Source organism: Phascolarctos cinereus, unplaced genomic scaffold (genome assembly GCF_003287225.1).
Source record: "Phascolarctos cinereus isolate Bilbo 61053 unplaced genomic scaffold, phaCin_HiC Scaffold_2;HRSCAF=192, whole genome shotgun sequence".
Taxonomy (NCBI): Eukaryota; Metazoa; Chordata; class Mammalia; order Diprotodontia; family Phascolarctidae; genus Phascolarctos; species Phascolarctos cinereus.
The window spans coordinates 5,553,299-5,576,767 of record NW_027555625.1 but is presented as its reverse complement, the minus strand read 5'-3'; the positions used below and the strand labels follow the sequence as shown (position 1 = coordinate 5,576,767).

The window sequence follows — 23,469 nt, the reverse complement described above, 5'->3', positions numbered from 1 at the left end:
CCCATGCCTGGGGCTCTCCCCCTCCTGCAGCCGGCTTCCTGGCTTCCTCAGTCCCAGCTTCTTCAAAGCTTCCCCGATCTTAAAGCCGTCCCGTTCACCCCGTGTGCATCTGGCGTGTACCAAGTCTCACCCGTTAGGCTGGCAATGGCTCTGGAGCAGGGGCAGGCTCTTTTGTCTCTTTGTAGCCTCAGTGGTCGGCACGGTGCCCAGCACACAGGACGTGCTCGACTTGGCGGCTTACCCACTGTGGACTGGCACGCACTTCTGCTAATTTTTTTAACAGCTCTTTATACACTTTACCTGCTGGATTCTTATATTTACATTTGCCATAAATATTTTCCTTTTCCTGTAATTTTTCTTTTACTTAGATTCTTTATTGCATAGAAATTGTGTATGAGTTTTATGAAGTCATGTGTAGTTCTCTTGTCCCCAGTAATCACTTCAATGTATTGGAGAGTAAAAAAAGCTACCCTCCCTCCTCAGTTTACGTGAGCGCATTATTCCAGTCCTTTCAAGCTTCTAAGTACTTCATCTTGAAATGTTTGGCTCTATCTTCCAGATGGAATTTACTGACATAGAGGGTGTGGGGTGTGCATATAAATCCATTCCCCCCAAAAGTAGTACCCAGTTTTCCAAGTATATTTGTGAAATAATCATTCCCTTTTTTTAATCTTCCCAACAAATTAGTACCCAATTTTCCAAGTATATTTGTTAATTATTTTTTTCAAAATCTCCCCAGCAAATTAGTAACCAATTTTCTAAGTACATTTGTGAAATAATTATTTTTTCTTTTTTAGAATCTCCCCGACAAATCAGTACCCAGTTTTCCAAGTACATTTGTGAAATAATTTTTCTTTTTAAAAATCTGCTGTGTGTGAACCTGGCTTCTAACCCTCCTTCACAGAGAAAATAGTTACTGTTACTTCATATTAAACACCAAATGCAGGGCTGAGAAAAGCAGTTTGTGATTAGAGTTTTGGGGGCTGGGTCTTGCTCTGAGGGGTTTTTCTCTGTGGAGTCAGTCTGTGTTCTGTCTGTAGTTTAAGGGCTTGGGGAGGCATGTGGAGAGAAGACAAGAAGGTTGGGAAAGGCTTCTTCCTTGTCAGAAGCGATCTGCCTGTTCTGTTATTAAGAAACTCTTAGAAAGAGAGTTCCCTGGGGAGTCTGTGGGAGCTGGGAAGTTCAGCGCATTCTGAAAAAGACTTTGCTGTCATGACTAATAAGAGGGCAAGGAAAAGGGTCTAAGCCAGCTGATTGCCTGAGAGTCGGAATTTAACTATTCTCGTGAAAGTGAAAATACATACAGCCGCTTAAAAGTCAGTGCCGGGAGTGAATGGAGGGGGGAAGCCGAGTTTCTGGGAGGGAGATGGGCTGTTTTCTGGGCAGTCTGAGGCATCTGGAACGTTGTAAAGAATCCTCGTCTTGGCATTTCTGTTGACTTCCCTTGTTAACACGTTGTAATGACTGTTGGGAAAGAAGGGTTCTCCAGGGTGTGAGATACATTACATTCAGATCTGGAGGCTGGGGAGGCCAACCACCTCATCTGGAGCTCAGAGAGGGCAAGGAACTGGCCCGAGGTCACACAGTAAGTAGCAGAGCGAAGATTCGAACCCAGGTTTCTCTGACTTCAAATCCAGTGCTCTCTGCACAGTGGCAAAACAACCTTTTCTTCTGAGGCAGCTGTTGGTATGGCGGATAGAGCTCTGAGCCTGAAGTCAGAAAGACTCGAGGTCAAATCCTACCTCAGCACCTGCTAGCTGTGTGATCCTGGACCAGTCACTTCACCTCTGACTGCCTCAGTTTCCTCATCTGTAAAATGGAGGTAATGATAGTACCTACTCCACCCCCAACCAGGGTTGTTGTGAGGATCGAATGAGGTGATATTTGTAAAGTGCTTAGCCTGGCATACAGTCGGTGTTTAATAAATGCTTGCTTCTTTCCTTCCTCCCCAAGTACAATTTAAAGTAGCAATGTCTTTAATTAAGTGAAATCTCGTCTTCCCCAGTGGGAGGGTGGCTCATTACTGTTCCGTAAGAACGGACAATGGGTGGTAAACATCCTTACGTGTTTTCCTGAGATGAAAAGAGGTCCGATGTTTGCCAAGAACCATGAAGGGAAACGCACAGACACCTGGCGGGAGGCTGGGGCTCGGGGCAGCTTCTCATCTACATCCTTAAAGAGGCTGGTGGAAGGCAGATGGGAACAGGGGAGAACACACACACACACACACACACACACACACACACACTCTCTCTCTCTCTCTCTCTCTCTCTTTCTCTCTCTCTCTCTCTCTCTCTCTCTCTCTATATATATATATATATATATATATATATATATATATATATTTTTTTTTTTTTTTCCCTGAGAAATAGAGCGGAGAGCAGGACAGGCTGGGGAATGCTTCTGAAAATAGCCAAGTGAGTGTACCTTCGAAGTTTATTTTTATCCCTGCTCCTTCTAGTCCAACGGGGGAATGGCCGGTGAAGACAGTGATGTCAGTGCTGAGGCTGGACTGGGCCACACAAGAGGTCAACGTCCCCTCACACTTGACATGAATAATTCACAGCTCTGTGATGGCGGGCACTGATACTGGCCCTCCCTTGGCAGACATCCCTTCCTGTCTGAGCCTCTGGTCCTTGGGAACTGTTGAGGCCGCCCCTCCGGGGCTCTCCAGGGCCCCCTACGGGCTGCTTTCCCGGGTCCATCTCCTGTACACTTATTTCATATATAATTTTGTGGGGGATACCGTCTCCAACAGCAGACTGTAAACGCCCTGCAGTCAAGAGCAGTTTTATATTTGTCCGTGCTTAGCCCCTTGCCTGGCACATGGTAGGTCCTTCATGAAGAAATTAATTATTTGAAGAATTTGAATTATTTGAAATTAATTAATTGAAGAAATGAACAAAAGAAAGGGAGAACTCAGTGGACCAGAATGAAAGCAATGGGTGTAAAAAGCTTTATGATGGTAAAAATTGGTAAAATGTCTTTATTTGAAGGGAAAGAAATTGAAAAGCCTTTCACAGAAAACGTTCTGAACACAGAGATTCTGTGGCCCTCCCCTGATGTCCTGCCCTAAGGCACGGCATGTTCCTGGACCGGGAGCCTCCTGCGAGGCGTTGGTGTGTTGACAGCAGGGTCCAGGGATGCTGGGCCTTTTCCTTCCTTCCTGAGAGATGCCATGTTAGGGACCCAGCCCCTGTTTGGAGGTGACCTCCATTGGGCCCTCTGATGAGCTGTGACTCACCAGTCCAGTGTCTTATAGAATCAGGCTGAGAACACGGGGCATCTTCTGAGGTGCCACAGTCAGGTTGCCAGGGTGACTCTCCAGAGCAGAGCGCCAGCCGCCAGGGGGGGTTGTTACGTAAGAAACGCCCAGCAGCAGATGGGACGTGCAAAGGGATGCCCTGGCGGAGGAGGCAGAGCTGGGCTGGCCCTGCAGCCTGAGGCGGAGGGGGGTGGCATTTTGGAAGGCACTCCGGAGGCTGCTCGGCTACTCGGCTACTCGGGACGAGAATCCAGCATTCTCATTAACTGAGAAATGAAGCGTGCCAGGCAGGGACTGCCAGTGACCTCTCAGTGAGAATGCACAGGATGCAAACTCTTCCTTAGCATAATTTAGATCTGCCTTGCCAGGTGACCTTGGGCCAGGTCCTCTGTGGAAGCCCTTCACAATCTGGCCTCAACTTACCTTTCCAGCCTGGCTGCTCCCTTTCCCTCATCCTGTGGCTCGGCCAAGCTGGCTTTTTCCCTCTTCCTTGCATAAGATACTCCAGTTCCCATCTCTGGGGCTCTTCATTGGCCGTAAGCCATGCCTGGAATGCACACCTTTACTTCTGCCACAGCTCAAACAGTAGTCAGGCAAGGACCGTTTATTAAGTGCTTACTGTGTGCCAGGCCCTGGAGATGCAAAGAAAGACAAACATGAAACTTTTCCTGCCCCCCCCGCCACCTTATTGCTGCTGCCCACCTCCCAAACTACTCTGGATTTAGGGACAGAGTAGGACGGGACTTGGGATGGTGCTGGCCCAGGAAGCCCTTGGTGTGCCGAGGTGGGCTGGCATCTTCTCTGTGACTGGTGGTCACAGAGGTGCCCAGGGGCAGGATTCCAACTCGGCTCTGCCTGGCTCTCTGGACCCCAGGCCACATACTCCTCATGTGCTATATTTAGATAGGGCCGTGTTGTGTGGCCTTTTGGATGTAACTCTTGAGAGGGAGATGGTGTCATGCTTTGTGGGCAGTGCCCGGGACATGGCCGAAATGTTGGTTGACTGAGCTGATTGATGGAAGGCCCTGTCACTGGAGTAGGGCTGGCTTCCTTCAAGACACAACCCAAGCAACAGTCAGTTGATAAGCACCTTTCAAGTGCTTTGAGATCCCTCCGAGGTGGGGAGATGCCAAGTGTGAGCTGGGCACCAGATGGGTAAGCTGGTCTTTAGATGACAGAGAGGCCTCGACCGGTCAGGGTGGATCATTTGGCCACAGCAGCACGAGACCACCACATAAACTTCCCTTCCACAAACACTGATTGAGCAGCTCTGTGCCAGGCTGGTGCTTGGCACCGGGGGTTCGGAGGCACTCCTGAGAGGGTCCCTGCACTCTGCTGGGTGGACACAAGCTGACTTAAGAGGCACAGTGGGTCACTAACTGGGTGGGGCAGAGGGGAGTCCAAGTGAGAGAGGCCCCATCCAGAAAAAAGGCACTGTTGCTCCTGCCTGCTACACCCTGGCTGTGTGCCAATTGTTATTCCCATTTTCAAGATAAACAAATTGAGGTCGATTGAGCATAAGTGAGTCGCCAAGGTCGTGAGGTGGGTAAGTCTGAGAGCCCGACCGGGGGCTTCCTCCCAGGCCCCCTGCTCTTCCTGGCTCTGAGACTCGAGGATGCTTTAGCTTGCCTCCGAAGCTGGCACTCTGTCCTCTCAGCTCCCCAGTTCTCAGAGCTAGAATTCCGGGGTTGGGCCACGTAGTCCAGAAATCCATGGTAGACAGTGGTCATTGCCAGCCCCCTTCTCCCGATGCTCTGGCTTCTTCTGAGCCCTCAGCCACTGGACAGACCCCAGGGTGCTTGAGGACACCGTCATAGCCTGTGTCTTCCTGCCAAAGCCTCTATTTTCCAAGCTAGACACCTTTGACAGATCATCTCATGGCATTTACTGTAGATTTAGATCTCCAATGGACGTGGGAGGTAACCAAGTCCAACCTCCCCATTTTACAAATGAGGAAACTGAGGCAAAGGCTGTGCCTAGCCCAAGTCCACACACTGACTGTTGTTATTCAAGCCCCTGCCCCACTCCTGGCCCTTTGTTCCCATCCCCTTCCCAGGCTCCTTCCCTAGGAGTCATGGTGAGCTCATCCCTCCCTTTGTCCCTTAGCCCCATGTCTAATCAGTGGCCAAGCCTCGTCCAATCTGCCTTCATAAGGATCTCTCCTCTGTGACCCCCTGATGCTTTCATCCCCTCTGGACCAGGCCCTCAGCACTTCCTGCCGAGTCAGGCTCCCTGGCTCCAGGCTCTGCTTCCTCCAGGCCCCTGTCCACTTACTAGAACACATCTGACCACGTCACCCCTCACCCCATTCGGTCAACTTCACTGGCTCCCTGTTGCCCCTGGATGAAATATAAAATGCATAAAATACGTAGTCTTCTGGCTTTTAAAACATCTGCTTACGCCTCCCACCCCGACACATACCTGATGGGACACTGTTCTTTGACCCTCTCCTGTCTCAGGGGCTTTGCCAAGGCTGTGCCCCATGCCTGGAACACCATCCCTCCTCAGCTCCACCTCTGGACCCCCCGGGCCCTCCTGAGACGTCAGGCTTAGCTCCAGGAAGCCTTTCCTGATCTCCCTTAACCTTAGTGCCTTCACTTGGGATCGTCTCTAACTATTGGGCTTATTGTAAATGATAATTTACACGTGGTTTCTCCCGGTAAGATGTGAGCTCCTCCAGGGCAGCAACTGTCTTTTGCCTTTCTTTGTGTCCCAGTTCTTAACATGATGCCGGGCACATAGTAGGTGCTCAATATTTGCTAGTTTAAAAAAAACAATGGAAAAGCACCACCCTGCTGCTGGTCCCTGAGCTTTTCAGCTCTCCTCCCCACCCCGGGCCCTGGACCCCCAGGCCTCCCAGCACTGATCCCTCCCCCCTAGCCTGCCAGCACTGACCCCCCCCCCCACACTGCCCCAGGCCTCCCAACACTGACCCTCCCTTTCCTCCACCCTGGGCCCTGGACCCCCAGGCCTCCCAGCACCAGGCCTCTGGGGCCACCATCTGGGGAAGGGCAGCTGTCGGCCCAAACACACCCAAAGCTCATGAACAGCAGCAACGATCACCCATCTCAGCAGCACTTGGAGGTCAGTGGGGGGCAGGGTCTGTCCTGGGGGCTCCGCTCTCTGAAGCCAGGGATGGGCCTCCTGGGGCGGGCCAGAGCAGCGGTCACAGCCCCAGCAGCCGCTGAGCCTTTTTTGCAGAACTGGAAGGGGCCTGGAAGGCCAGCCAGGCGAAGCCGCTCATTTTACATTTGAGGCAGCTGAGGCCCAGAGGGATTAAAAGGCCTGTCCAGAATCACAGAGGGAGAAAGTGGCAGGTCGATCAGCAGGACTTAGCTAATAACAACAAGAAGAACAAGCATTTATGTAGCTCATTAAGGTTGAGTGATTTGCCCAGGGTCACACAATTAGGTCGCCCGAGGTTAGGTTTGAACCCGGGCCTCCCTGACTCCAGTTCTAGGGCTCTATCCACTGAGCTGTCTGTCTGCCTCCAGTCAGCAGTTCTCTTTGCCAGGCATTTTGCAGGGTACGGGGCCTGCTTTCTTCCCAGACATGGATTTCTCTACTTCTGTCCCTTATGGCGCTCCTTGCACACAGGTCACCTCGTGGTTCTGGGCCACACACAGCCTGTCTGTGTCTCCCCATCACCCTGTCACCAACAGTGCTGACTGCAGAACCCTCCTGTTTTGTGGAAGGGTAACCCGAGGGCCAGAGAAGGGGTCATAGCCTCTGTTCTCAGATCCTACCAGCCGGTCTTTAGTGGCCAAGCAGGACCGGGAGTCCTGGCCCATCACTCCCATCCCATTGATCAGGGCACCCTAGGCAGTTCCTAGCAGGGCTGGAGCTCCGAAGCCAAAGGCAGGCTAGGCCTCCCCACTGAATCCTGGCCAGCTTTTGTTCCTAAGGGAAGGTGCCCTGGCTCAGACGCAGCTCTGCGGCCCCTGGGGGAGGTGGGCGGGTGAAGGGGAGTAAAACTTTCCCCAGGAAAGACTCTCACTCCCACACTTTCCACTATCTGGTGATCTTATAATAGATGTTGGCTTGCATGGAGGATGGCCAGGGTGCCAGGCGCTCCCCGAGGCCAGGCTAGAACACACTCCGGGCCTCTCCTAAGCGGCCTAGAGATGTGCAAATGGAAATGTGCCCCGGGGTGAGCCTGCGAGCGTGGCACAGGGACTCAGGGACGCCGGTGACAACAGTCATCCAAAATAGCCCTTGTCTCTCGGGAGCTACAGGTGTGCCAAGGGCGTTCTTACCAATGCCTCTGCGCTGTTAGGAGAGAGAGAGAGCGTCCATCCCCTTTTTACAGATGAGAAAACCCAGGTGCTCAGGGGGAGGAGCTTAACGGAGCTGATGGACAGTTTGGGATGCCAGGACTTGACCGTCACCTTCTCACTATAAGACCTGGCTTTCTTCGAATGCATTTCCCTTCTTTCACCCACACTGGAGATTACAATTGGCAATGCCTATGTAAAAATCAACAAGCCCAAAACAGAGAACGATCTGAGCCTTCCTGTTCCTGTCCAGGGTACCACCACCTTCCCAGTGACCCAGAGGCAACCTCCGCGTCATCCCCCCCTCCTCCTCATGGCTGTTCAGCGGCCAAAGCCTGCTCTGTCTACCTCCGCCTCTCCCATGCACCCCCTTCCCTCGACTCACATAGCCACCGCCCCAATGGACGCCACCCTCACCTCTCCTCTATTGGAGAGCAGCCTCTCACGGGGTCTGGGGTCTCCGAGCTGCCAAAGTGAGCATCCCAGCTTTCAGGCCTGACTATATCATCTCCTCGCTCTGTAAACTATAGCGCCTCTATTACCTGTGGGAACAAATACCAGCTCTCCCTTGGGCATTCAGAGCCCCTTCCTCATTCCCTGGCCCCTTCCGACCTTTCCAGTGCTTTCTTTGTTTCTTTGCTCCCTCCCTCAAACAATAACGACCAAACAAGACAGATGGCATACACTGGGGGTCGTCTCAGAGGGAAGGCCGGATTGAGGAGTCCTGGAGGTTTCCTGCTGCAGGCAGGTGATCCCCATCTCATAATGTACCCCTTCCATCCTCACCCTGACTCCCAGGGAATATTCCTCCACAAGGACTGACCTTCTCCCCCCTCCCAGCAGTGGGAGCACACCTGGATGGTGCTGTGTGCTACAGCTGGCTGCTCTGCCTCTTATACTTGCTGTGACACCCAGGCCTCAGTTTCCTTCTCTGTCAAATGGCCCTAAATGGCCTCCCCTGTCAAGCAACCCCCAGCGCTCTCATGGGCAAAGTGCTAAGGGGAGGGAAGCTGGCATTCCCTGCCCGGCTGCCCTCTGAGGACTTCCTGTCCTGCCCCAGGGACCTCATCCCCTCAACCGTCCCTTCAGCGGTTCGGCCGTGCAGACTCTGGACTTCTCCCTCCCCCTCGCCTGCACTTTTCGGCCCCTTTCTGTGTGTGGTCTTCCCTGTGCTTAGCACAGCGCCTGGCACACAGCAAGAGCTTAATAAATGTTTACTGATGATTATGTCCTTTGAAAAATAGGACCCACATCTTGCTCCTCCCTCAGGCCTTCAAAGATCCCGAGGACTCAAGCTGGTAAAAGTGCCGTGTAAACAGCACAGGGGTGGATTCTGGTTATTTACCCTCAGAGTTGAGGCTCAGGTATGGGATCAGCTCCTGGGAACCCTCCTGAGGCCTCTCCAGTGCATTCTGTGCACTCTGGAGTATACTGACTGCGTGCGCGCACGCGCGCGAGAGAGAGAGAGAGAGAGAGAGAGAGAGAGAGAGAGAGAGAGAGAGAGAAGGAAGGAAAATCATTTATTAAGCACTTACTGCATGCCAGACACTGTACTGGGATTCAGGTACAAAAAGAGTCCCTGCTTTCAAGGAAAGCTCTCTCCAAGACTACTTGAATAGGAGACAAAACCCCAGCATGGGACTTGAACTCGCCGTCCCCCATCTAGGGACTCACCTGCCTCTTCTTTCAGCTGGTGCTCGGAACCCCTGGCCCAGCAGGAAGGGTGTGAAGGCCCACATTTCAGCCTGGCCTGGCCACTGACCTCTGGGTGATTTTGGCCATGATCTTCTCTGCTTCTCCTCCTTTGGGAGGTCCTGGAGCTGCTGGTGCAAAGGGACGTGCCCAGGGGCTCTTGGTCCGAGCTTTTGCATCTGGCCTCTCTTTGCGCCTCCTCCTCCAGGGAGGCTGCCCGATGACATTACTTGTTCCATGGAAAGAGCCTGGTTTGGCTCCCAGCCCCCCAAGCCCTCGAGGTTTAGCTCCCCAGGCGGGGATGTGAAGCCTTTTTTAGAAAGCTCAGCTCCTCCTCAGCTGTCACCCAGAGGTGCCTAGGCTGGGCCCCTTGTCCCCCCCCAGCCCTTACCCCCAAGACTCAGATTATAGACTAGCACAGGAAAGCGAGGTCCTCCAGAGAGTAGTTTGAGACTCAGCTGAGGTCACAAAGGAAGTCAGCCGGAGAGCAAGGATTCGAACATTCATCCTTCAAGGTGAGGGAGGCAAAGTGGGAGGGCTGAACTTGGCAGCGGCCCTGACTCTTCCTGCCTCTGTGACCACGGGGAGGTGCATTCTTTGCCTCAGTTTCCTCATCTGTATCATGAGAGGGTTGGTGTGGTGACATCTAGGCTTTCTGACCTGTGTTTCCATCATACTCTGTTCACAACAGCCTGGTGAGGGAGGGCTTTCCCACCATGCCCATATTACAGAAGAGGAGCTGAGGGTCATAGAGTTAGGGGACATACATCCCCATGGTTATGTAGCCAGGAAGTGCTGGATCCAATTGAATCCAGGGAGCGTCGCTTCTTCCGGGCACTGCCCTGCAAGGGACCTTCCTGAGACATCATCTGGGGTGCCTCCCTCCCCACCCCCACCATCCTATAGGTGAGCAAACAGGCCCAGAGGGGGACCAGTGAGTGAGAACCGAGATCTGAACCCAGATCAGCTTTTCTGGAAAGTGAAACATGATTTCGTTTTATTTCTCCTTAGTAACTGAGTAACATCCATATAGAAAGAAAATGAGATTTCATAGTTTTCAATATAAAAAGAAAATGAGAAAGGCTTCTATATAAACTGTGGACTGTTACACGCGCATATGGACTCAGGGCTGAAAGGGATTCTGAGGCCATCTCTTCCAACTCCCTTCCTGGCTTCTACTTGTATTCCTCCTGTGATGGGGAGCTCATTAGCTCCTGAGATCGCCCCATCCCATGGCTGGACGGCCAACAGTCCAAGTCCTGCTGACCCCTTTTCGTGTGGACTTAGCAAGTGTTATTTATCATGTGTGATGGTGACAGGGGCCTCTCCTTGTGGGTGACCCCCTGTGGGGATTCTTCAGAGACGGCAGTGCTGTGTAGCTCACCTTCTTGGAAGGATGCTGGCGTCCCAGCAACGAGCCTTTGTTTTAAGGCGATGTCCTGCCTGTTGTCTCCAGGCAGACTAGCCCGCCCTCCTTGTGTGCAGCCTCGACCCCAGACCGTATGCTGTTGGAGCCACACTCTGGCACACCCACCTAATGGGCCTCGGTTTGCCCATCTGTCAAATGGGGGCTGGACTTCAGATGACCTGAAGCCTGCTTTTGGGCTCTGGGACCAGGATCACCCATCATCCCATGGTCTGGGTGATAGCCATCCTTCATCCCTTGGGTGTGGACTGCCGGTGGAGAACCTAGCAGGAGATGGGTCACCAGGGTGGAGCCCCCGGATGCAGAGATCCAGAGGGAAGCCCCCAGCCCCCTGAGGGGCCCGAGAATGAAAAGGCCGCCCGGCTTGGGTTAAGGACTCCTCACAGCTCTGAGGTCACCAAGTCCACAGGATTCCATTCAAAAAGCATGGTGGACTGCAGATGGGGCCAGACTTGGAGCCTGGAAGACAGCAAGTCCCATCCCCCTCCTGACACCCCTAACTAGGTGACCCTAGACAAGTCACTTCACCCCTGTTTGCCTTAGTTTTCTCATCTCTGAAATGAGGGTATTAATAGCACCAACCTCCCAGGGTTGTCGTGAAGATGAGATGCAACTTGTAAAATGCTTTTCATCTCTCAAAGCCCGACACCAATGCTGGCTGTAATTATCAGTATTATTATTATTATAGTTCTCCCCCCCCACCCCCATTCCCATAAGGCCCAACACTCTACGGTTTGGGAACCTGAGAGGTCTGAGGCCTTTCCTGAGGCAGCCCCTGGCCAGTGAACTGAGAGATGGCGCTGATGGGCAGACACCCTCCTCACTCCCAGTAAGGTCTCCTCCAACGCCCACATTCTCTGAGTTTTCTCTAAAGCCCCTGTCTGCTTCTGGCCCAGTCCGTGCCTCCATTGCTCTTGGGAGCTCCAGGTAAAGGCACTCTGTCCACCAAAGCAGATTGGCCGCCCAGCCAGGATGGGCCAGGGGCAGGGCAGGCAGGGGCAGGAGCTCAGGCCAGCGGCTGCACCATGGGCCAGGGATGGAATGGGCCCCGGGGACGGTGCCGATGCATCTCCCTTGCAGGTGGACCCAGTTTGCAAAGGTTGCCAGGTGACTTACAAAGGTTTGCTGACTGGCCTTTCTGATAAACAGAGCAGCTCAGTATCCAACATTTAAGAAATGTGCAGGGATTTTCGGGACCGAGGGAGGATGGGACTGTTCCCTGGAGTAGGAGGGCTCGGGAATCCCCCCCCCCCGCATGTCGGAAGGGAAGTTTCTGTTCATCTGAGTCAAAGGAATTGTGGTGAGTGGGATGGTAAGATCCAGCCCGGAAGTTCAGCCGCCTTCTTTTACAGGTGAGGAAACTGAGGCTGGGGAGGGTCAGGGACTTTCCCCCTCCCAATCTAGTTCTGTTTCTACAGTCCTGTTGAAGGGTGAGCTCTGCCACCCGAGAGGTGAGGAGCCAAAGGAGAGTGTGGTCCTCTCTCAGGGCCCTGCCAGTTCTGACCCCCCAGAGTCGCCTGGGTCTGCTACCTTCTTGGCCTCAGTTCTCCCCTCTGTGTGAAAGTCAGGGGTCGGGCAGCGTAGGGCAGTGGAAAGAGCTGAATTTATAATCAGGAGCTGGGTTCTCAGGGCTTTCCTCCTCTATTGAGAGGCAGCTTCTCTAGACACGTCGAAGGGCCCTTTCAGCACCAAAGTCTGAGGATCCAGAAGTGGGAGGAACGGGGCCACGGGGGCCCGAACCACAGCATCTCATACAGAGCAGTCTGCAGGATGCTTTCCATGTTCCTTCCACGAAGCTCATTTTGTAGCATCTTTCCTGTGGACAATTAATCTCTAATCATCTATTTGTGTATAAAGCATAAGGAACATTTGGTTAACAAAAGGCAGCTAGCACTCTATCAACACTGTGAGAAGCCTTAGAACCCGGGATGTCAGGGCTGGGAGGGGCCTTAGAACAGGGGATGTCAGGGGCTTTAGAACGGGGGATGTCAGAGCTGAGAGGGGCATTAGAACAGGGGATGTCAGGGGCTTTAGAACAGGGGATGTCAGGGCTGGGAGGGGCCTTAGAACAGGGGGTGTCAGCTGAGAGGGGCCTTAGAACAGGGGATATCAGGGGCTTTAGAACAGGGGATGTCAGAGCCGAGAGGGGCCTTAGAACAGGGGATGTCAGGGGCCTTAGAACAGGGATGTCAGAACTGGGAGGGGCCTTAGAACAGGGGGTGTCAGAGCTGAGAGGGGCCTTAGAACAGGGGATGTCAGAACTGGGAGGGGCCTTAGAACAGGGGATGTCAGGGGCTTTAGAACAGGGGATGTCAGAGCCGAGAGGGCCTTAGAACAGGGGATGTCAGGGGCCTTAGAACAGGGATGTCAGAACTGGGAGGGGCCTTAGAACAGGGGGTGTCAGAGCTGAGAGGGGCCTTAGAACAGGGGATGTCAGAACTGGGAGGGGCCTTAGAACAGGGGATGACAGAGCTGAGAGGGGCCTTCGAACAGGGGGTGTCAGGGGCTTTAGAACAGGGGATGTCAGAGCTGAGAGGGGCTTTAGAACAGGGGATGTCAGAGCTGAGAGGGGCCTTAGAACAGGGGATTACAGAGTCTGTAGGAACCGTAGAGGCCACCATTGAATCTAGTCCCCTCAAATTATGGAGGAGGAATGAGTCCGGCCGTGTCCCCCAGCTAGCCAGTGATGGGACCTGGACTGAGGCCGTGCGTCCTGCCCCAGCCTGTGAGATGGTGGACGATCCTGCTCACGATGCCTGCAGCTGCTGTCATGCTGCGGTCTCCAAGGAGCCCCTATCGCAAGATCACCGAGGGAGCTCTCAGGGGCCCCCCCCCAACAGACCACACTGCCAGCCTTTCCTGCTCTCTATGCAGAATTCCCTTTAACGATGAGGAGCCTGAAGCCCAGAGTGGGGCGGGATGTGCCCAGGGCCCATGAGGAGGTGAATGAGTGGCCCCCCCAGCACTCTCAGGCTGCCGCCTCCCCCAGTGAAAGCCCTTGGATGGGGGATGGGGGTGGGGCAGGATCTCTAGTCTTCAGCCTGGGAAGGCACCTCTGCCAGAGAGCTTCCCCTGGGAGAGGAGGGGTGGTGCCTTCGGGCTGTGGGAACCCCTGTGTAATACACAAACAAGCAGAAACCTCAGCCTCACCCACCTGGGACAGGTAGCTCAGGCTCCACCCACCAGGCATAGGTAGCTGCTGTCCTTCCAGCCCTGCGTAGTGGCCAGAGAGGGCAGCTCCTTAGCACCCACCGACCCAAAGGGCTCTGTTTGAGCCTCACCATGACCCTGCAGCGGCAGGGGTCCAATTGTGCCCATTTTACAGATAAGGAAACTGAGGCTTGGAAAGGTTCAAATAACCTGCTTGTGGTCACACAACTAGCAGGGGTTAGAGAGGGGAGATCCGAACTCAGGCCTGGCTGATCCCATGTCCAGAGTGCAACGCGCGGCTCAGAATTTCCCGATTTTAAAGGACCTTTGAGGCCATCTGCTGAAGCATGAGTGAATGACAGCGCACTGGTGCTCAGTCCTTCTGGGATGGCGTGGGGAGGGGGTCCCTTACCTTTCCCAGGCTTCTGTTACCTCATGCATAAAATGCAGGGCTTAGCCCCAACGGCCTCTGAGGTCTGTAAGCTCCAGGCAGCATCCCTGGCCAGGAAGCAGCCATCAGCCTCCACAACCTCCAGTGATGGGGAACTCACCACCCCAAAAGAGAACAATCCATTTTGAAGGAGCTCTTACTGCTGGGGGGTGTCTCCGAATGCTGAGCCCGAGTCTGCTGGCAGAAACACCCCCATTCCTCCTGGTTCCGCCCCCTCAGGGAACACCTCCTAAGGTGCTCAGAGAGGTCCACCATGATGGCCATGCCCAGTCACTCCTCCCAGGCCCCCCGGGCAGTCTGGATGCCTTCCCTGCCCTGGCGGCCTGTTCGGGACACTCCCCATCTTACATCCTTCCTAAATCAGGGTACCCAGAAATGAACGCAACGCTCCAAGTGAGTGGCAGAGGACAGTGGGACGGGATGTCGCCTCCCTCGGTCCTCTCTGCTGAGCCCCCGGCCCAGTGGCCATGTGGCGGGTCTCGGCTCAGCTCACTCTGGCCCAGCCCCTGGGTGCTGTCCTCCTCCATCTGAACGGAAGCTCCTGGAGGGCAGGGCCATCTCCATGTCTTCTGTCCGTCCATCTCTCAGATGGCGTCCAGCTCTTGACTCACACGCGGAGAGTCTCACACCTCAAAGTGCCCCAGGATCCAGCCTGCTTTCCCACTGTCCCTCTGTCCAACCCCCACCCCCACCCCAACATCCACTGCCTCCATCTTTTTCCCCCCTTTCAGGCAATTCATTTTTCAAGAGTTAAGTCAGCGTGATGGAGTGGAAAGAGTCGGGAGATCTAGGCTGAGCTGTATGCCCTAAGGGACATTGCTTGCCTTCTCTGGCTGCTTTCCTCTCGAGAACAGCAGAACACGAGGCGGGTGGGGGTGCTCTGGACCAGCAGGGTTCCTCCAGGAGTGAGCCTGAGGGACGTACAGTCTATACCTCTCTGGTTATCAGTAAACCTGGGGCCTCGGGAGGAGTTTCTGGGCTGGCACCAGACTCCCTCCTTTTCTTCGAGGAAGTTCAACCTCCTGCTTTTGGGGCCGCTGTTGCAGATGGAGCTCAGGATGTGCCCAGGGCTGTCACTCAAAGTCCCTGAGCCTGGGCATCGCTGCCCTGCTCTCCGGGCCTCAGTAAGACCTGGGAAGCCACAAGACGTCCAAGGGCGGCCTCTCAGGCTGGGCACCCAGGCAGCTAAACCGGGGCTGGAGGAGAAGGGGGACCGAGGCACCTGCCCTACGAGCCTCAGTTTCCTTATCTAGAGAAGGGGATAACATGGGCACCTACTTAACGAAGTTGGCAGGTGACTACACTTGACTAACAGCCGTCATTCCTGGGTGATTTTTCCGGGAGCCATCCCTCTTCCCTCCTTTCTGGCACGCCCAGGAGAAGGCCCCGAGCCTCTGCCTCATCGGGCTCCTGGACCCTCGGGAGAAATCGAGGCAATTTCCCAGGAACATTCCATGTTGGTGGTGAGTGGGTGGGAACCCAGCCTTGGGAGTTAATGGGGAAGGCAGGGAACGTAATTCTCCTCTGGCATCAATGAAGCGGGGGGAGCCTGGGGGAGCTGAGCAGAGGGGGAGGAGGCTGGTCCTTCCAGGGCCCTCCCAAGAGGTTTCTGCATTCACATGCAGCCCCAGAGGCCGGTGGTGGGCGCTGCCTCTGAGGGCCAGAGGTGCCCTGCGAGCTTGGCCTGTCAAAGCTGGGAGGGATGCTAAAGTCCCAGCCCCTCCTCGTTGGCACTGAGGAGGGGAAGGGGCTTCCCACAGCCACCCACAGGCTCCCTCCACCCAGCCGAGCTCTTTGCTGCCACCAGGAGGTGCTCTGGCCACTTACCCCAGAGTCTCAAATCGTAAGAGCTTTGGGCAACCAGCCATGGACGTGGATTCAGAGCTGTAAGGAGCCTGAGGAGCCATGTGGTCTACATCCCTCCCATCCATTTTACAGATGGGGAAGCTGAGGCACAGAGTGAACCAGGTGGTGCCACAGTGGATAGTGTGCTGGACATGGAGTCAGGAAGACCTGACTTTGAATCCTACCTCAGATTCTTATTAGCTCTGTGATCCCTGGGCAAGTCACTGACACCCCCCCTTGTTGTGAGGAGATAATGAGATAGCATGTGTACAGCGCTTTGTAAACCTTAAAATGTCTAAGCAATTTTTTTTATCTCAGTGTGCCTAAGGTTGCCTAGGTAATAATTGGCAGAGATGGGATTCAAACCCAGGCCCTCTGAATCCAAACCAAAGCCCCTTTCTTCTCACCATCTACAATGGTTTAGTCATCATTGGTTGCCTGTAAGTGACAAGACTCTACTAACCAGAGTTCAGTGATCTCTAGGACCGCATCGTCCAACCCTCCAATTTTATAGAGGGGAAAACTGAGGCCCAGAGTGGTCCAGTGACATGACTAAGGTCACACTGATGGTTAGCACCAGAGTTAGAATTTGAATTCAGGTCCTCTGACTCCAAAGCCAAAGAGAGAGAGAGATCCTTGGAAAGACCAGCCCAGAACCTCGTGGGACTCCTTGGCCATTCTTAATTGGACAAGGAAGCTAGGTCTGGGTTCCAGGGCTAGAACAGGAATCCAGGGCCTCCATTCAGGATGGGACCTGGGACCTTCTAAGCAACATTTCCCACTTGAGTGAATGGCTTGGTATCAATGTGTTTCATCTCTCACACAGCCCTGCTTGTAGTCCAAAGTTAGGCTCAGGAAGGGGAATGGCATGACACCCAATGGTCCAGGGGTTTTTCTTAGACTTTTTACCGCTTCCTGACACCAGAACGTGCTCAGCTTTCCACCTGCTTTGGGCCTCCAGGGAGAATTTCACTAGCCTGATTTGTGTTTCTGACTTTGTCTAATGCCATTGATGCTACTCGGAGCACAAGGCTGCCTTCTCCTCTTCCCCACTCTGAGCTGAGTCACCATCTCTGTTTTCAAGGGACAACAGAAGTCGGGAATCTGCGTGTTCTTAAAGGGAAGCTACCCATGTGGCATCCAGAGGCTCCCCCCGTTCCCTCTCTGTGGGGAGGGCTGGGGGGATGGGGAATTCTCTGGGCAGTTAGAAGAGAAAGTGAAATTACCTGACTCCACTAAGAGCAGGTCGCTGTGACTGATGTCATTCCTTTTTGGATAGGGTTATGAAATTGGTAGATCAGAGGACTGCTTTCAATACAGTGATATTGTCTGTCATGTAAACCAGATGGGTCACAGTATCATTGATGGCCAGATTCAAAGAGTAGTCATTGGTGGTTGAATGTGAGGATGGCCAGAAGTCCCCAGTGGAGTGCCACAGGGATCTTGGGTCCATGGATAGAAGCACCGATCTCATACTTACCAGCCTTACAAGTGATCCCAAACTGGGAGGCAGTTAAACCCAAAAAGTTAGAGGCCAGCAGTGAATGTCAGCCTCTGGCTGGGAAAAGCCTGCCTCCTAGTGTCCTGTCCATGTCCCACTGAGTCCTCCAGGGGATGCCGGGGAAACTGCCTTGTCCGCCAGCGGGTCTGCGGTGGCCAGTCCAGGGTAATGGGAGAGTCCCGGCTCTGCTCCTGACCAGCTTGGATTGAAAGATCAAATCACTTCCTGTCCATTGATGACTAATTCCCCGAGAGGCCAAGGCAGACACGGGCTCTCCAGGTCTCCCCTTGGCCCTCAGACAGGGGTCATGGAGCCACCCTCCGATTGCTCATCCTGGGGGCTCAAGCCCACAGCGTAGAGCTGGAAGGCACTGAGAGAGACCTTCTGGGCTGGTCCCCTCACTTAACAAAGGAGGGAACAGTCCCAGACCTATGCCCAACTCCTACATGTAAGGTGCTCGCAGCCTCAAACCCTGGTCCTCTGATGCCCTCCAGGGCACCTGCAGTGTACTGCCCCCATTCCTCCTACAAGCCTGGTCATGTTACCAAGGAGGGAACCCCTCCAGGACCACTGGGCTGGGCCTCAATTCAGAGAACAATGCGATCAACTGTTGTTGTTAGTGTTTTAAGGTTTTCAGATCACTTGGCAGGCTTTTCTTCAAGCCTCATGACCCTGGAAAGTCTACATACTACAGCTATCACCCCCATTTTACAGATGAGAAACTGAGATTCAGAGAGGTTAATTAACTTTCCCAGGGCCACAAAGTTGGTAGGTGATGGAGCTGAATTTGAACCCAGGTCCCCAACCCCAAGCCACCAGCTCTTTCCCACACCTGCCTTCCAGTAATAGTAACGACGCTCCTTTCTAACACATTTTTTCCCCACACCCATTAGAGGTGGGTTGTGGGATCACATCCTCCCTTTGCAGACAAAGAATCTTGATCAGCAAAGTCCAGTGACTTGTCCAAAGGGCTTCTCAGTAGCAGGGCCCCAGCTTGAATCCAAACCGCTAGAAATTGGCAGGTCTACACAGCCAGTCAGCAGTGATGCAAAGACGAAAGTAAGCTGCCTGCCCTTACAGAGCCTCTGTTCTCTCTGGGGACATGGGAATGTTCATGGATCATTCTGCAGAGGTTTCTTTTGCTCTGTGCAGGGAGGTTGCTGTCGGTTCTGCACGGAATTGGGCCAGTTCTGAAGGAGGAAGTGGCGATCCGTTCCCCTGGAGGGGGCAGGCAGGTCCAGTCCCTGCAGCGGGGTCAGTGGTTGGAGGAGTGAGGAGGAGGGGCTGGGTCTACAGGCCAGCTTGGCCACAGCGCAAGAGTGGGCAGAGAATGCATCCTCCTGGAAAGGTCTCAAGCCCCTTGCGAAGGGCTTTAAATGCTAACTAGAGGAGTGGGCATTTTAATCCCAAGATCTTTGGCAACCAGAGCAGAAGAGGGACCTTGAGGGATTTGTACTTTAGGAAGGTGACTTTGGTGCCAGAGTAGAGGTCGGATCAAGGGGGAGAAATGTGGGCAGAGACACCAGCCAAGGTAGTCCTCGGGGGAGGGGATGTGGTTCCTAACGATGGTGACAGCTGGGCGAGAGGAGAGGAAGGGACAAATGGAGAGACGCTGAGGAGGGAGAGTTGGCAGGGCTGGCAACTGCCGGGATATGGGAGGTGAGAGGGAGGGAGGAGTCAAGAATGCCTCTGTGGCCGGCACCCCTGGGCGCCCAGAAAGATGGCAGTGCCCTGGACGGTAACCAGGAAGTCACGAAGTGGGAGGGGGTGACGAGGTCTGCTTGGGGCATGATGACTTTGAGCTGCCCATGAGACATGCAGCTTGAAATGTCCCATTGGCATGGGTGACCGGGGATGGTGACATGGGAGATAAATAGTCACATGCATAGAGATCTGCAATGATTCCATGGAAGCTGGTGAGAGAGAGACAGAGGGAGAGGGAGAGAGAGAGAGAAGAGAGAAAGATGAGGGAGGGATGGATGGATGGATGGACGGACAGGTGGGTAGACAGACAGAGCGAGCACTTCCTAAGCCTCACTCTGTGCCAGCCAGGCACTGTACTAGGTACTGGGGATACAGACCCAAGGAACAAGGTGTCCCTGCCCTCAGGGAGCTGACATTCTAGAAGGGAACACAACGTACAAGCAGAGCTGGAAAGGGGGCGGGGAAGGTAAATGGCAGATGGGGAGGAGAAGTCCAGGCCCCAGGAGGCAGACATTACCCTCACTCTTGGCAATGGACAGTTAACCTCTGAACAGGCCTGGGGCACCGAGTGGTGTGGTCAGTTGCCTTCGTGATCTAACATTTACCTGAAATCAGCGGCCGGGTTGTTGGAGTGCTGGCCCCTGACCTGGCCTTCCAGGCGTGGCGACAAAGCCTCCATCTCCAGAAGGCCTGCCCTGGATGCTCTCAGCCCATTTTCCCGCTTCTTCCTGGAAATGTTGGCTTTAATCTGATCTCGGAGTGCTCGGTGCTCTCGCTAGTCTGTTCCCGTGGTCTGATTTGCAGTCTCTGTGATTCAGCCCCCCTTCCCACTAAACCATGAGGGCAGGGCAGGGCAGAGGCTTCCCTTCTCTGGGCCCCGGGCACCTTTGGCAGTCCAGCGAAGCCTAAGGACCCTTCTCAGACGTCCCGGGGCCTTCCATGAGGCCCTGGCATCGCCCTGTGGAGGCCGCCGTCCATTCTGCCCATTCCAGCCTGGCAGGTGGTTCTGGGAAGGAGCAGAAGCCAAAGAGATGATTTGGGGCAGATGTCTCTTGGAGGGATCCTGGGAAGAGGGTGAGAAAAGTCAGTCTTTTAAAAGTTTCTCATGTTTTTAAATGCATGCGATAAAATGCAGGGGATTGCCAAGGAAACCGGTTGTCTTGGAATAAAAACGCACAGGTTTCCCATTGAGGTCCACAGACTCAGGCCAAGAGCCCTCTGGTGGAGAAAGCCGGTAGCACAGGCTCCGACGTTTACCGTCCGCACCGGCCATCACCTCTGCCTCCAGCCAGCCCTGCTTTTCACTCAACTGTGGAAGTCCCCGGGAGCCCTCCCTCCCCCTCCCCCACCCCTTCTGTCCTGACTCTATCTTTCCATCCTCCCTTGTAGTTTTTCCCCTATGGAGATGCTTCCAAGTTCGCCCAGCATGCCTTCCGAACCTTCGACAAGAATGGGGACGGCACCATCGACTTCCGAGAGTTCATCTGTGCCCTCTCCATCACCTCCAGAGGCAGCTTCGAGCAGAAGCTGAACTGGGCTTTCAACATGTATGACCTGGATGGTGACGGCAAGATCACCAGGGTGGAGATGCTAGAGATCATTGAGGTGAGGCCGATGTGGAGGAGACTCTTCCTCTACTCCTTGGGTCACCGGTCATAGACCTAGAGTCCAGTCCTGTTTTACAGAGGAGGAGACTAGGGCAGACTGAGGTGGAGTGACTTAGGGTCATGTGGCTGGTAGGTGTCTGAGGCAGGATTTGAACCCAGGTCTGCCCGACATCGTGGGGGTTCATACTTGTAATCCCAGTTATCAGCGGGGCCAAGCTGCCGTGGGTGACGCCCATCAAGGTAAGTTCAGCACTGACAGGGTGGGAGCCACCATGCTGCCTAAGAAAGTGGGAACCAGCTCGAGTCAGACACAGAGCAGGTCAGAGCCCCCGTGCCTCCTGCTCTGGCAGCCTGCGCAAGGTGGGTACCCCGGTCTTAGGAGAAAATAAATATTTAACTTTAAAAAACATACAGAAAATGGGGAGGGTTGTACTCAATGACCCTATAAACTCCTCTGATGCGGACCCCAGGCCTCTCCCTTTCCCTGGGTCCACTTTAATCCCTGTACATTTCTTAGATGTCACCTGACAGATGGTGTGGGCCTAGAGGTGGGAGAGCTGGGTTCGAATCCTACCTCAGACACTTGCTAGCTGTGGGACCTGGGCCAAGTTTCTTAAGCTCATGAGCCTCCCTTTCCTCACCTGGGAAGTTGTCAGTAACCTTTGAACTCCTGCCATCTCAGAGATGCTGGGACAGAATCCTGAAAGTCTGTGGAGTTGGGAATTGTTGTTACTACTGCATGCAGGGCCATGTGCAGGAGACTGGAGGAGGGGCACAAAGATGAAATAACAGGATAGCCCACCGTGGCTGCTTTCGGGGCCGCCAGGCTTAAGAAGTCACCTGGTGTGAGAGGAGATTGGACTGTGAGCCAGGGAGACTTGAATTTAGACACCTGCTGTGTGATCCTGGGCAGGTCTGCCTCAGTTTCCTCAACTGTGAAATGGGGATACTAATAGCACCTGCTTCCTTGGGTTGTGGGAAGGACCCAATGAGATGTGAAGTGCTTTGTAAACGTTGCTCTAAAAGGCTAGCTATCACCATCACCACTGCTATCACTACTACTCTGCTAGGAGAGATTCACCTGTACATGAATAAGGATGACCCAAGGTAGGCTGCCAAGAGATCCAGGCGGAGTACTTTGGGAAGGTGAGAGCCCAACCCGTGGGGGAAATCTGGGTGAGCTCCACAGTGGAGCCAGCCCCCGGCTGAGCCCTGGAGGAAGAGGAGGAGGATTTCAGAGGGTGCTGAGGAGAAGAAGGAGGAAGAAAAAGAAGGGGGGGGGGATGAGAAGGAGGAAGGGAGTTCCAGGTAGAGAGGTAAGAATAATCAGGGTGGGCATGCCCAGGAGAGAACTCCCTTCTCTGCAGTTCACAGTCTCGATTCTTGCCTCAGGCACTGAGAGCTCGAGGCTTGTCCAGGGTCACTTGGCCAGGACCCCTGGCTCCTAGGCCGGCCCCGCCTTCCCTGAGCCCTCTGGCTGCCTCTCACAGTGACCCTGCCCCTGGAGCCACGCTAGGTTCTGACCTTTTCCCCTCTGCAGGCGATCTACAAGATGGTGGGCACCGTCATCATGATGAAGATGAATGAGGACGGGCTGACGCCGGAGCAGCGAGTGGACAAGATCTTCAGCAAGATGGACAAGAACAAGGATGACCAGATCACGCTGGATGAGTTCAAAGAAGCGGCCAAGAGCGACCCTTCCATCGTGTTACTGCTGCAGTGTGACATTCAGAAATGAGGCCAGGCGGACCAGGACGTGCCCATTTCAGTCTGCAGTCACACACACACACACACACACACACACACACACACACACACACACACAACATTGCTTGGGTTACCTGTATCAATGGATTTGCTTTCTGTGTTTGAAACACTTGTGTGCATGAGAATTTTACTTGCTAAAGAATTTTAAAAGTCTCTATATTATAAAAAGAAAAAAAAAAGAGGACCCAAACAGCAACCATGTGATGTGTACAATGTCATTCCATGCCCCTGCCCTCCCTGCCTCCTCCGCAGGGCAGCCCCCCATTCATGTTCTCCCCCGCCCATCATGCTCATCCCTCTGTGTCAGTGATGAATCCCCCCGATTCTGTAACTAATTGTTTGATCTAAGCTGTGTTGCCATCCCTGCTGCCGGACAGACAGACAGACAGCCGTCGGTCCATCCCCAGCTTCCTCCACTCTCTTGCTCACTGGGGGGAGCCTGGCCCCCTCTCAGAGCTTGTGCTATCAGTGAATGTCGATATGTCTCATCTGCATGTATGCCTCTTAGTCAGGTCTGCCTTCGATCTGGTCTCATCTGCATCTTTTCCATCCGAAAGACCTATGTACGAGGAATGCAGTATCACATGTAACAAACCCCCTGCTCAAATGCTCTCTTAATTAAGACATCTATCTTGTCTATCTATCTATCTATACACAATCACACAAAAGTCTAATTATTTATTGGAAGTTTAAAAAAGGTTATTGGAAGTGTATGGATTTCTGTTTGGTTTTCAGAAGCTTCCAAAGAGGTTGCAATATATGTCCCAAATAAATTTATAATATTTGA

General features: G+C 53.7%; 1 protein-coding gene across 1 annotated transcript in view; it reads left to right on the top strand.

Annotated features, from left to right (window-relative positions):
- Nucleotides 1–23,469, top strand: part of VSNL1 (visinin like 1) — an 81,050-nt gene extending 57,581 nt beyond the window's left edge. The window contains exons 3-4 of the mRNA XM_020967471.2: nucleotides 20,698–20,913; nucleotides 22,456–23,469. Coding sequence (XP_020823130.1) covers nucleotides 20,698–20,913; nucleotides 22,456–22,653 — 414 coding nt within the window. The 3' untranslated portion in view covers nucleotides 22,654–23,469. The remainder of the gene's footprint in view (nucleotides 1–20,697; nucleotides 20,914–22,455) is intronic.